This window comes from Botrytis byssoidea (genome assembly GCF_014898295.1).
Source record: "Botrytis byssoidea strain MUCL 94 chromosome Unknown BBYS_025, whole genome shotgun sequence".
NCBI lineage: Eukaryota > Fungi > Ascomycota > Leotiomycetes > Helotiales > Sclerotiniaceae > Botrytis > Botrytis byssoidea.
Window position 1 is genome coordinate 235,281 of NW_024065866.1, and position 12,315 is coordinate 247,595.

Consider the following 12,315-nt stretch of genomic DNA (forward strand, 5'->3'; position numbering starts at 1 on the left):
ATAATAAACGCAACACAGCTAATAGTACGAAGACCAAAAGTTCGATACTCGGAAGTGTAGTAGTAATCGCCAACTACAGTGATTGATATGCCACCGAGGAAGTCTGCGAAAGCTTATCACTTGATGAGTGGCAATGGATTTCATTCTTTGGGGAGATGGCATGCATGCTGATACTAGATATTTTGAAAGCATGTATATGTGCAAAGAATCTCATGCTAGATCGGGAGGACTTGGGTGTGCGCTCTAGATATAACCTGACTCTTGTTGATTGATGCCTTGCATTATTTACCCAACTTCGGATGCGGGCAAGATGAAGTAAAGATGAGGGCGTGCAGAATTACGCATGGAAATGGCAATAGAGAGAAAGGCATTGAGAAAAACATGATGCGTCAGAAGTTGCAAATTTGACATATTAGGTGACCAAATTTAGTGGTTCTAGGTGTACATTCTGCCATAGATTTCGCTCTATATTTCGTGACTTGTTGGCTAACTTACCTCGCAAGATATTTGAATCTTTACTTACATTATTTAAGTATAGCATGGCGCCAAACTCCATTTCCTGCAAAATTTCAACACTCCCCATGACAGCCCCTATCCAGCCACTGACCTACAATTCTCCCTTCGCCCCATTTTCCACCTCTTCTCCATCCGCCCCGTTCTCCTTCAAAACTCTCATGAAGTCCTTTACCAACTTCTCGTGACTCTCCTGCAAGGTCGTCTTTATAAATCCCATCAACATTCTACTCGCCCTCACAACCCCCTTCTCCTCGAGCACCAATCTCCCCTGCCCAAGCATTAACGAACTTTCCCCCGGCCCCGCTTCCCTCACAATCCACGTCGTGACACTATGTACCCCCATTGGCGCATGTGTAACACTAACTAATCCATCTTCGCGATCCTGGAGACTCGATGTATAAGTGATTTGATCGGGGACAAACCGTTTAGCCCAGCCGCCTCGCCATCCTCCTCCATTGTCTCCTTCCGCAGCGGACATATCATCTGTTATTTCCCAGATTTCACAGGGACACGAAGCGCTTGGTTGGAGGGATGGGGGCTCGGTTTTGAAGAAATCGACGGCGAGGATATGCGTGGGTGGGAGGAGAGTGTGGGCTGTGACTAGGGGGTTCAAGCTTATCATTCTCGAATGGTTGTGTAGTAGGGCAAGCACCTGGGCCTTGGGGATATGAGGAGGAATAGGGGTGAGAGTGAGGGTTTGGTGGGTTGTTGTGAGAACTGTTCCGTAATGTTAGTTGAAAAGGGGGTTGTGGCGGAAGGGAGAAGTGATACTTACAAGACATTATGCCACGGTGAAATTGTATTATATTGGGGTTGGGATTAGTAAATTCAATGGTTTATCGTTCGAGCTGGACTAGAAGCTCAAATGAATTTTGTTGCAATTGAGATGTGGTTGAGATTGACATTTCAGGGTCGATCAAGCAGTTCGTGTTCGCAACGCGGATTGTTTCAAAGGCGAAAGCTAGATAGAGCCACCTCGCTGACGAGGTTGAACCGAGACAGGTTTTTGGAAGAAAGTTTAACTTACAGTATGGAAATGGTTGAATGTTCTGTGAAAATGAATTACCTCTGATGTTTTGACTTAGGAAGAGATATTGGAAAAGAGCCATCCGGATATGTTCGTTCTCTAACTCAAGGAATAATTCTGAGGCACGTTGTTGACTTCATTTTGGATATTTTTCATGTACAGAAACTGCACAAACACCATAAAACTCGGTGCTTTAGAGTCGAGAAGAAGAGAGTAGTCGCAATTTATAATTCAGAGTAGAATCAGAGTACATACTTTCATTCTTCTTATGGTAGTTACGAGTCGTGAGATTATATAGGTGACGCTCTACCTTTATAAAAGTAAATATATCAATTCGATGTTTTTTCGAGATCCTCAAAATTTCATGATAAAGCACGGAGTAATACTTTACCAATGACCGACCGACCTGGTGAGACCATCAAGAGTCACGAGACATTGATTCACCCATTCACCCATTCACCCATTCCCCCATTCCATTCACCAGTGACCACCCACTTTCCCACTCCCACTTTATCCCCCAGGTGGAGTCCCCACAACATAAACACGAGCTTTTCCAGCTTTGCATATTGTTATGGAGCTGAGATACTCGTGTGCATATCTCTGCCAACGACCTGACATGGAAATTCTAGGGCAAAAGTTCTGCATCATCTGTAAAGCTCCATTTACATGTAACGTTGCCCCCCCCCCCCCAATCGCGTTTATTGCATTGTCGAGAGAAGCAAATAATGATTAGCTGCAATGTGCTGTATTGTGCTTGAGCCTTGAGTATCACGACTCTCGAGTACTTGCTTTTAGGACGCAGGAGCTTGGGTAGCCAACACTGATCGACGCGAGCGTTCCTTTCAACAAATGTACCTGTTGCCGCTGTGCCCCTGTTGTATACCGGTACAAACCGAACAATCTCCTGATGGGAAAAAAAGAAAAGAGCATATCTAATATCTATCTTGTCAAGAGCCACCACTCGATCCACTACTCGGAATCATCTCCGAAGTGAGGGAATCGAGACTTCTTCTACTTGTACGGACGTAACTAGACCAGTAAATTTCAATCATCCTGCTGACAAGAAGGTCGTCCAAATTTGCAAATGAAGCAATTACAGTATCTTAAAGGTACCATGAAACTACAATCAATTACCGTTGCCGCAACCATCCCTCGTATCCACCACGGAATAGACTCCCCAAAACAGTACACCTCTGTATTTCTGTCCTCTCACACCCATACCTCGGCTTTCCTCAAAATTCGGATCATCTCACCGTCTTCACTATCTCATTCGTGATTCGCCTTTTTTCTCTCATTCTTTATATTCAATACCAATCTAGACACTTTAGCGAAACAAAGTACGAGGACCCACAACCCCTTCATTCGACGGAAAAACTTTCTCCAGGAATTTAGAATTTCGATGAACGGATATCATGACACAACTGACAAGCTTTTTTATTGCTTTTTGACCTGGATTGAATCGTTAGATCTGAAAATTTTCTAGGCATCCGGGTATGGCTTGTGAGGCTTTAAGTTAAACGCCAGGAATACTGAGCCACTACCGTCATTAAGCGTTTTGACGGTGATCTTTGGGATTCTTGTAATGCTTGTTTCCTTATGGTCTTACGTCTCTCACTACTCCTCCAAAAAGGTAGAACATATAAGCTATATGCATGATACCAATAGAAAATCTACAACTGTTCCGGAAAAGAACTTTACAGAAACGACATAGTTGTTTCGGGCCATGTGTTCGGGTAGAGTAGCTCGATTACCAAGTAAACAACTGACAAGCTTTAAAAACTAGTCTTCCCCGAATCCCCAATCTCTCCATAAAAATGAAAGGATCCACCAACATAATTTTCGGCCCAGTTTTTCAAAACAACAAAATCAGTCGACAAGTTGGCGCGCAGATGAGATACTCTGACAAGCGCCGATCAAAGTCCACTCTAGGTGGAAAGTGTTGTATTGCTTATGCACTCCCATGCTCAGAGATCGTCGTTCATACCGCATACCTCGTGTGAGACTGATGGCGCCCTGGAAAGGCGTTATGCCTGCATCCCATTTGATAGTTTCCAAAGGAATCTTACTGATGATCAGTACCAGTGTCGTCAATCTTGAAGATGGCGAGCTTCACTCTTCGAATCATATCAAGTTGATATAATTGAGAGATACTGGTAACGATTGAGATCTTGATCAGCTGTCAAATGGCGGGGAAAGAACAACCCCAAGGTCTTTCCAACCCATCAAACCCATTTGGCAAGGACATTCCCCGGGATGATTGACATTCGAAGGTAAAACTTGGGAGGATCCATAACCAGAATTCGGCCCTTCTCTTTCAATCCACTTGCTTTATCTCCAGATTCCATAATTCCAACAGTTTTCATGCTCCATTATTACCCCAGCCCTACACTTTCTTTTTCTATATAAGTCTTTGTGTCGATCACAAAGACTCTGACTTTTCCTTTCTTCCCTATCAAATCCAGTCCTGCCTCGAAGAAGGTCGACTTCTATTTTACTGTGTACTACACCTCTACTGTCAACATAAGAACAGGTTTAGTTGCCTGATCACCAATAAACAAGATGATGATCGGTAATGTCTACTTCATCGCGGCCGTAGCCGTGGTGGGTGGTGCTCTATTCGGTTTCGATATCTCGTCTATGTCCGCTATCATCTCAACTGAGGCATATTTATGTTACTTCGATCAAGGAGGAATCGTTAATGGAAAATGTACTGGACCATCTCCAGATGTTCAAGGTATGAAAAGATTCCTGCTCTAAAAGCCATCGCAACGAAGACTAATTTGATATAGGTGGTATCACCGCCTCTATGCCCGCTGGAAGTTGGCTTGGAGCTTTATTGTCCGGTTACATCTCAGATATTCTTGGTAGAAAGAGAGCCATTCAAATTGGTTCCGTCATCTGGTAAATATTCCCAACTTTGATGTCTTCCATGAATAGCTCGCTAACAAGCATTCACAGGATTCTTGGCTCCATCATCGTCTGCGCTGCCCAAAACATTCCTATGCTTATCGTAGGACGTATCATCAACGGTCTCTCGGTTGGAATCTGCTCCGCTCAAGTTCCCGTCTATATCACAGAGATTGCACCACCATCTAAGCGTGGAAGACTCGTCGGTTGCCAACAATGGGCTATCACCTGGGGTATCCTCATCATGTTCTACATTTGCTATGGATGCTCCTTCCTCAAAGGAACGTCTGCTTTCCGTATCCCATGGGGTCTTCAAATGATTCCAGCTGTCTTCCTCTTCTTCGCTCTTTTCTTCTTGCCAGAATCCCCACGTTGGCTCGCTAGAAAAGACAGATGGGAAGAAGCTCACCAAGTTTTGTCTCTTGTCCATGGCCACGGTGACCCAAACTCCCCATTCGTCGCTAAGGAATTGGCCGAAATTAGAGAAGTTGTTGAGTTCGAGAGAGCCAACGCTGACGTTACTTATATGGAGTTATTCAAGCCAGATATGATTAACCGAACACACATTGGTATCTTTACTCAAATCTGGTCTCAACTTACCGGCATGAACGTCATGATGTATTACATTACTTACATTTTCACCATGGCTGGTTTGGGTAGCAACGTTCTCTTGCCTTCCTCGATTCAATTCATCATCAATGTCGTCATGACAGTTCCTGGATTGATCTGGGTTGACAAATTGGGTCGTCGTCCCGTCCTTTTGTTCGGATCCTGCTTGATGATGCTTTGGCTTTTTATCAACGCTGGTCTATTGGCTACTTATGGAACCGTTCCATACAAGGGACAATTCTCCAGTGCCGCTGAATCCATCTCTATCACCGGAGCACCATCCAAGGCTGTTATTGCTTGCACATACCTTTTCGTCGCATCATATGCACCAACATGGGGTCCAGTCTCCTGGATTTACCCACCTGAGCTTTACCCTCTCCGTATTCGTGGAAAGGCCGTCGCTCTTTCTACCTCTGCTAACTGGGCTTTCAACTTCGCTCTTGCTTACTTCGTCCCACCTGCGTTTGCCAACATTAGATGGAAGGTTTACCTCGTTTTTGGAATCTTCTGTGTTGCCATGACCCTACACGTCTTCTTTGTCTTCCCAGAAACTAGTCAGAAGCCTCTTGAGGAGGTCGAGGAAATCTTCGATTACTCAAAGCCTGGAAGCATCAAGTTCTTGGGTACTCCAGCCTGGAAGACAGGTGTTGATAAGAGAGCAGGTCGTTTGGAGAGAGGAGAGTTTGATGCTGAGGATAAACTAGGCCCTAGTGTTGCTCATCATGATGGTGTTACAGCTGTTAATGAGACTTCCAAGTCTGAGTTGTAGACTGGAATTGAACAAAACAGTAGAATAGGTGGATGAGATATACAGGAGAAGGGGAGTCTGGAGGTGTTAGCCGAAATAAGGCATGATTTAATGATGGTGTAAGATTCATAAGTGGATGTATGGGCATTGGTAGATGGCTACCTTTGATAGCTAATTGAGAATCATGTGGATTGATGGATGTATGAACATGAAAAGACGGATGTTAATGATGGGATTTTATGTAAAGGAAAAGATGAATAGGAGGATCATTGATACCCAGATATATATGAAAACGAATATCAGAAGATTTTTCTTAACACCTTTTGGTTTTCCTTGGTGCAACGGTAGATTTTGGATGAGGGTGAATGCATCGGGTAGCTAGATATTTGGATTGAGTTTAGTAGAGGAAGATTGTAGCCATGCAGAAACAGATCAAGCTGGGTGGTGGTGAACCTGTTTTCATGTTTATCTTTTGTGGATGAGATAAGTGAATGAAGGATGTCAATCAGTTTAGATTCTTTCCACAGTGTGAACTCAGGTACATAGCTACCTACATACAGTATGTCTGGAATATTCATAGCGAAATTCCCTGTCGAAAACTCAATTAAGTGAATTTGACTTAACTTGATTGGAATTGGAATTAGAATTGGGATGAAAAAGAAAGAAAGAAAGAAAGAAAGAAAGAAAGAAAGAAAGAAAGAAAGAAAGAAAGAAAACGGTATTATGGCAATTTTTCTATACGGGTTTGAATGTGGGAATGGGATGGAGAGGGATGGAGAGGGGGTTATTGATTTCTTTCAACTTTTGGGTTTTAGTTTGGAAATGAAGAAGGAGACGGAGATGGAGGTGGAGGGAGAACTATGCTAATAAAGTGATATAGGAAAGATTTGGTGAGTTGAAGAAAATAGATTTATAATTGCGGATGAATTGATGGGGCCTTGCATGATGGGAATTGAATGATGGGAATGGGTAGGATGGATTTGGATCTGGATATCGGATGTATAAAGCGGGGATATATTCCTGTAGGAGAAATATATAGGCTCTAGGGTTATGTGAGTGAGTCGGGTTGTTTGGCTGGTTAGGTATTGAGGATTGATGGACTCTTAGTTTAGGAATAGATGAGTGAATACAGGTAGAAGTGTGATATTGAGAATTCAAAGGTATTAATTGTATGGAAAGAATTCCTCGACTTTATTTCTTAAGAGATGTATTCTATCGATTCCATGACTTTCATACGGTTCATACGTAGTCCTTACAATGCAAGTCTCGTATAGGTATCTACAATAGATATTAAAAGGAAGTAAAGACTCGGCGGATGCAGCATGAGTAAAACCACGAATGTGTATAAGATTGAGTTGGAGAATGAAGATATTCATATTTTCGAATACATTAGTTAACACTATTCAGAATTTATTATTGATAATGGCAAAAGAGAAAGTTGAATCATTTGCTATTCTATTGCGTTAGACATAAAATTTTATCAGACTCAATCGTATGTTCAATACATGCATGTATTCCCTCGAGCTGATTGATACTCGCTTCAGTATTGCATTCGGCAAAACGCAATGTTAGATCTCCTATCTCCAATGTATCGAGTCTAACCGATCAAAAAACTCGATCCGAACGTACTGTCGTTAGATTGATGATATCTGGCGGGCTATACGATTGACTCACAGTAACTTACCTAAAGCTTCCAGGAAGATCTACCACTCCTCGTTGATGATCACTTGCATCTTACTCAAACTAAGAAAGCTGGTACGAGAAATGCTGACCAACTGCGACTCGAGGAATGTTCACAACTTCGGAACTTCGGCAAGATCAAAAAGCCAGACTGTAGTCTAACAATTGAAAATTTTCAGTTTTCGAAGCTAGTTATAGCATCTAGTGAATGATTGTTGCACATCTGATATTCTCTTCAAGTCATGCGCGTCGAAAAGCCAAGATTTGATTAGACAGAGCTAGCTAGGTACCTAGATGTCATATGATTAGTACATCATCTAGAACGTATAAACTCCGATGATTTCCGGTATCTAGAGTTCAGGTGGGATGAATTGGATGGTTGTTAATATGACTGTGGGTAGCTAAGAATGAGCTGTCGATGGTCATGGTCTGGACGACGAATCGATACTATCGATTCGATACTATGATTGACCCACAAGTCTCCGACGAGTTCAAGATGATCCACTCATTTTAAAAACTACGATGCTTACAGAAATTGGGAGCTTGCATCCAGTCTATTAGTCCGAATTTTGAATGTCCTCAGTCGTCAAGCATACTTGGACAAGATTGCTTTACCCTTGGCAAACAAGCCCCTCTAGTGTATCTCCCTGTTTCGCCGGTCTTTTTCACACTGATAAAACGTGAAAACTCCTAATTATAGTCGCTCCATCTATCGTTTCCAATCTAAATCACTACAAAGCCAAGAAAAGAAAATCTCAAATATTGAAACGTTAATATCGCGTCATTCACATGATTACATTTCGCATGTGTCCAATTGCAGGTAGAGAATTGTCCTCAATAAGGACAACCAGGACGAAAACTTTCGAGTTGGAAGATTAGTTCCAGACTAGCTCGATACCAAAATCCAGAATGCTGTAAATGCTAACCATTTTGGGTTACCAAGATCTACAAAGCTACCCGATGTCTACCCCTAAGTCTCGCTTAGCGTTTTGTAGTCTTCTCCCCCGCAGTCTTCATGACAGCAATTCATTTTTTTTAATGAAAAACTAGACCACGATTTGGGTATATAAGTTCTGATTCTTCCTCAATTCCTGGATTCTATTTTCTTTCCAGACATATCACATCTCACATAGGATAACTTCAAGCTTCTCTTCTCAATCCATTTGACCAAGATCACTCCAAGTCATTCTTATACTTTAAAGATTATCTTCGCCGCCTTATCATTTTCAATCAACTTTATTGAGAACCTACCTTTTCAAGCGCCACACAGAATCATGCCGCATAAAAATAGGAAAAATAGAAACCAGAAAAATAGAAGGAAGGGAAACAAAAGAATGTCAGTTAGACCCGATATTACCACATTGTCCATAGAAATGGCAAATCTTTCGATCACCAAATATCCAACTAACCCCGAAAGCAGCCCCGGAGTTATCGATGACTGTCCTATCTGTTACGAAAAAATGAGCCAACCGAGAAATAACATACGAATGGAACATTGCTGCAAACACACTTTCCACAGAGCATGTCTTCAAACGTGGGCAAATGGGCAAAGATCGATGGATCGAAAATGCACCTGCCCAATGTGTCGAGATGAATGGCCGGTCGAATTCGTCGAGCAGCTATTTGAGGGATGTAAAGAAGAAGAAGTTATAAGTTTGCAGCATGAGTGTTCATGTAACGAGGATACTTACGTAGACTTTCTCTCTCCAAATATGTTGCAGGGGTTGTCTGAATCGCAGAAGAATGGCCTTCGTGATATCATCAAGCGCATCCAGGGGTATTTCGAGATTGGAACGCAAACCTTCCTCATTGTCTTCGTGATGTGCCCCGAACACCCTCTGAACATTGATCCTGAAGAATCGTCCACGGATCGCCAGTACGAAGTAATGAAAATGTTGTTGGATTGGGCTTTATACCACGTTCAAAGACGTAAAAGCCCCACTTCACATTCGACATTCAGATTGTTACCTCGCCCGTTCAATTACGAACACTTTGGCCCTGAGCCATTTCTCGACAACCTCTCTGAGCCCTATTCCCGCGCTAGTATTCGGACTAGTGGAATTTTAAATGGGGACAGTAACTCCGATGACGATGGTTGATGAACTGGGACTACTATATAACTGTATTGTAATATGTCAAGCGCTTGTTATTTTGTGTATATATTGAATTTGGTTTATGGAGTATGTGCGTTTCGATGCAGGATTTAGAATTAAACAACGATCTTGAGCGAAGATCATGTATGTTTAAAAGTTAAATAACAAAACAAAATTGAATCAGTTTGTGAATATGAATATGAGATCGTGATCGGTGATGTAAAATGTTGGTTTGATGAGAAATGAGCAGCAACATTCATTGAGCTTTTAGAGTATCGACGTATTAAAGTGAAGCTGTGAGATGCAAGCGTGGTGATGATGATTTTCATGTTGTGCTAGAACTTCATCATGCTCCCTTGTAGTAAAGCCCTGGCGTATTGCTGGCAAAGCTCTCAGAGTCATATTATCATGGGTGTATTATAGCTCCAGAATTTGACGAAATTGAGCGAGGTGTCCAGTATGGACTCATTCTTTGTGTTGGCCATTGAATACGAAGAACTTCCGGGTGATTAGTAGAGTGATTGGGCACGAATGGAATAGACAAAGCAATAAAATAGCTCGAGAAAAACTTCCTACCTTGCAAAGGAAAGAGTACCTTTAATATTGGTGGAGCTAGCTTTTACAATGTCATCATCAGAACGTGACTACCACTTCAGAGTTTATGTGCAATGGAATATAGACTCTGGACATTTTCCTTGCATGGGCAAGGACTTCAATGATATTCAACCCATAGCTCACTCGAAGTTGATGTAAACATCTCACGAGTTTCAGCACTTCACATTGCTTCTAAAATGGCACTTTTGGCAGGCACAAGTATCCTAGGCGAATCATTGTTCTATTTTATGATTTTATGACTTGATAATGTGTGGCATGTTTGAACGAATCAGAAGGGCAAAAAGATTAGGGCTATAATCCTGTTACTAGGGGAATGTAGGAGCAGAATTGTGATCTCGGCCAGACATGTATGCAGACGGATCTTTCGTCCTCGGTAGATTGATGAGAATCGTTGATACCCCAGAAATGAGGATATATGAGAAATTTTGGGCCGCGTTCATGATCGCAGATGGACAAAATTGTGGATTCGGCCAGGCGAGTTTGAGTCGGGCCATGCGTATTAACCTATCGATTCCTCACTCACTAAATTGGGGCCAATGAAAGGCCACTTGATCTTCCACCCTACCTAGAATCTCCTATGTTTATGATATACTCATTCACTCAGTTCAGAAAGCACAATCCGAGTAATCCATAGTATCTCAAGGAAAACGACCTGATATATTCCGAGAAAGCTACTTCCTAGCCGAAGCCAAATGAACACGAGCTCAAATGACCCTAGGAAAAAGAACCATCTCCATTCCAGATCAATGCAGTTGAAAAGGTGTCATAACCTTAAGAACAATCCATCGCAAGGCTGCCTCAGCACACGAGTGTCCATAAGCGTTCCTCCCTTCATTTGAAAATGCCCTCTAAAGTCTGACCATAAATGTCCTCTTTCGTATCCCTTTTCCTGCAAAAGCCCAGAACTCCATGCCATGTTAATTTGATTCTCTCCACAAACCCATCGTGGTCGTATCGTTCCGTTCTCGATGAGTTAATTTACAAGGTGTGGTGAATTTAACGGTGCTACAAGTTTTGTTAGTGGTCATTCCATCCAGTTTTGATGATCGAAGGATTTGTTGGTGTAAAGTGAGATGGTGCGTAGATTCTGCAGCGAGCGTACCTTGACGAATCCAATATCGGCTGCCTTCTCTCTGAAGCATTGTCTGCAGATGTTAAGACCGTACTTGCGGATCAAACCGGCCTTGTGGGTGCAAACGCGACTGTTATGTGTGTTAGAAATGAATTTTCTCAATTAAGATCATTGGTGATCCTTGACGAAATCACAAAATGCGATTGATTCTCCACATACCATTCGCGGGATCCCTTTCCGTAAGTACGGGGTCTGGACATCCAAACTGATTCGTGAGACATGTTGTCTGATTTTGGCGAGGACTGTTGTCGGCGGTGTTCGAGTGCTTGGAGTTTGCGAAAATCGTTGTTGTCGTTGAGTTCGTAATGTTCAAATTGACTGGAAGGGCTTATTGAGCTCTAAGCGAAGTTTCGCACAAATGATGTTTTTAGTCTGAAGCCTGACGTCTAAGGCATAAAGCTAAGACAGCGGAATAAGTAAATTCCGAAGTAGAATTCCACTCATTATGTGAAGCCTTGCAGATAAGACAGATAAACAGCCTTGCGTATTATAGCCTTGTATTAACTTATCACTTATCATCGAGGAGTAAACAAGACAATTGCAATAACAGACCTTCTGTTTACTATTTCACTTCACTGTACAAAGAAAAAATGGTAGGAAAACATAGGAAATCACTCACGATTGACTCATTTACATTCAAACTATTACTACTTACTAACAATGATAAAGTCCAAAGATTCAAATCACACCTATGTTCATTTCACACTATCCCGCACAGCAGATCTTTTCGAAGACTTCTGCAAAGACAAACTTCCCGACGATGACATCTACGTACCACCACACAACCAACCAGTAAACCCCGAAGACGAAGATGACGTTGTTCCAGATCAACATGCAGCATTTGGGATACAGAGGGCGACACAAAAGACAAAAGAGCCAGCTTGGAAAGATTTAGGATTAGCAGAATTGATGAAGAAAGGCCCAGGTGGTAAAAGTGGAAGTGAGGGAGGAAACTACAAGGGCATAAGAAGTCTTCCAAGGTGAAGAA

At 42.2% G+C, this 12,315-nt stretch overlaps 5 protein-coding genes across 5 annotated transcripts; 3 read left to right on the top strand and 2 right to left on the bottom strand.

Moving 5' to 3' along the window:
• Positions 1-313: 313 nt before the first annotated feature.
• On the bottom strand, positions 314-1,872 carry EAE97_010024 (uncharacterized protein). The gene is made up of 2 exons (XM_038880539.1): positions 1,292-1,872; positions 314-1,233 (listed from the first exon to the last, which is right to left on the bottom strand). Exons 1-2 carry the CDS (start codon positions 1,296-1,298, stop codon positions 608-610), a joined length of 633 nt encoding a protein of 210 aa, XP_038728585.1. The 5' UTR covers positions 1,299-1,872; the 3' UTR covers positions 314-607.
• Positions 1,873-4,102: 2,230 nt separating this feature from the next.
• Positions 4,103-5,828, top strand: EAE97_010025 (uncharacterized protein; the record flags this gene model as incomplete). Its single annotated transcript, XM_038880540.1, has 3 exons — positions 4,103-4,277; positions 4,333-4,444; positions 4,502-5,828. The coding sequence occupies 3 exons, from the start codon at positions 4,103-4,105 to the stop codon at positions 5,826-5,828; spliced, it is 1,614 nt and encodes a 537-aa protein (XP_038728586.1).
• Positions 5,829-8,821: 2,993 nt separating this feature from the next.
• EAE97_010026 (uncharacterized protein) lies at positions 8,822-9,586 on the top strand (the record flags this gene model as incomplete). The annotated part of the gene is made up of 1 exon (XM_038880541.1): positions 8,822-9,586. One exon carries the CDS (start codon positions 8,822-8,824, stop codon positions 9,584-9,586), a length of 765 nt encoding a protein of 254 aa, XP_038728587.1.
• Positions 9,587-10,363: 777 nt separating this feature from the next.
• Positions 10,364-11,675, bottom strand: EAE97_010027 (uncharacterized protein). Its single transcript, XM_038880542.1, has 3 exons — positions 11,487-11,675; positions 11,298-11,397; positions 10,364-11,200 (listed from the first exon to the last, which is right to left on the bottom strand). The coding sequence occupies exon 3, from the start codon at positions 10,687-10,689 to the stop codon at positions 10,501-10,503; it is 189 nt and encodes a 62-aa protein (XP_038728588.1). The 5' UTR covers positions 10,690-11,200; positions 11,298-11,397; positions 11,487-11,675; the 3' UTR covers positions 10,364-10,500.
• A 242-nt stretch (positions 11,676-11,917) lies between these two features.
• EAE97_010028 (uncharacterized protein) lies at positions 11,918-12,311 on the top strand (the record flags this gene model as incomplete). Its single annotated transcript, XM_038880543.1, has 2 exons — positions 11,918-11,920; positions 11,997-12,311. The coding sequence occupies 2 exons, from the start codon at positions 11,918-11,920 to the stop codon at positions 12,309-12,311; spliced, it is 318 nt and encodes a 105-aa protein (XP_038728589.1).
• Positions 12,312-12,315: the final 4 nt, after the last annotated feature.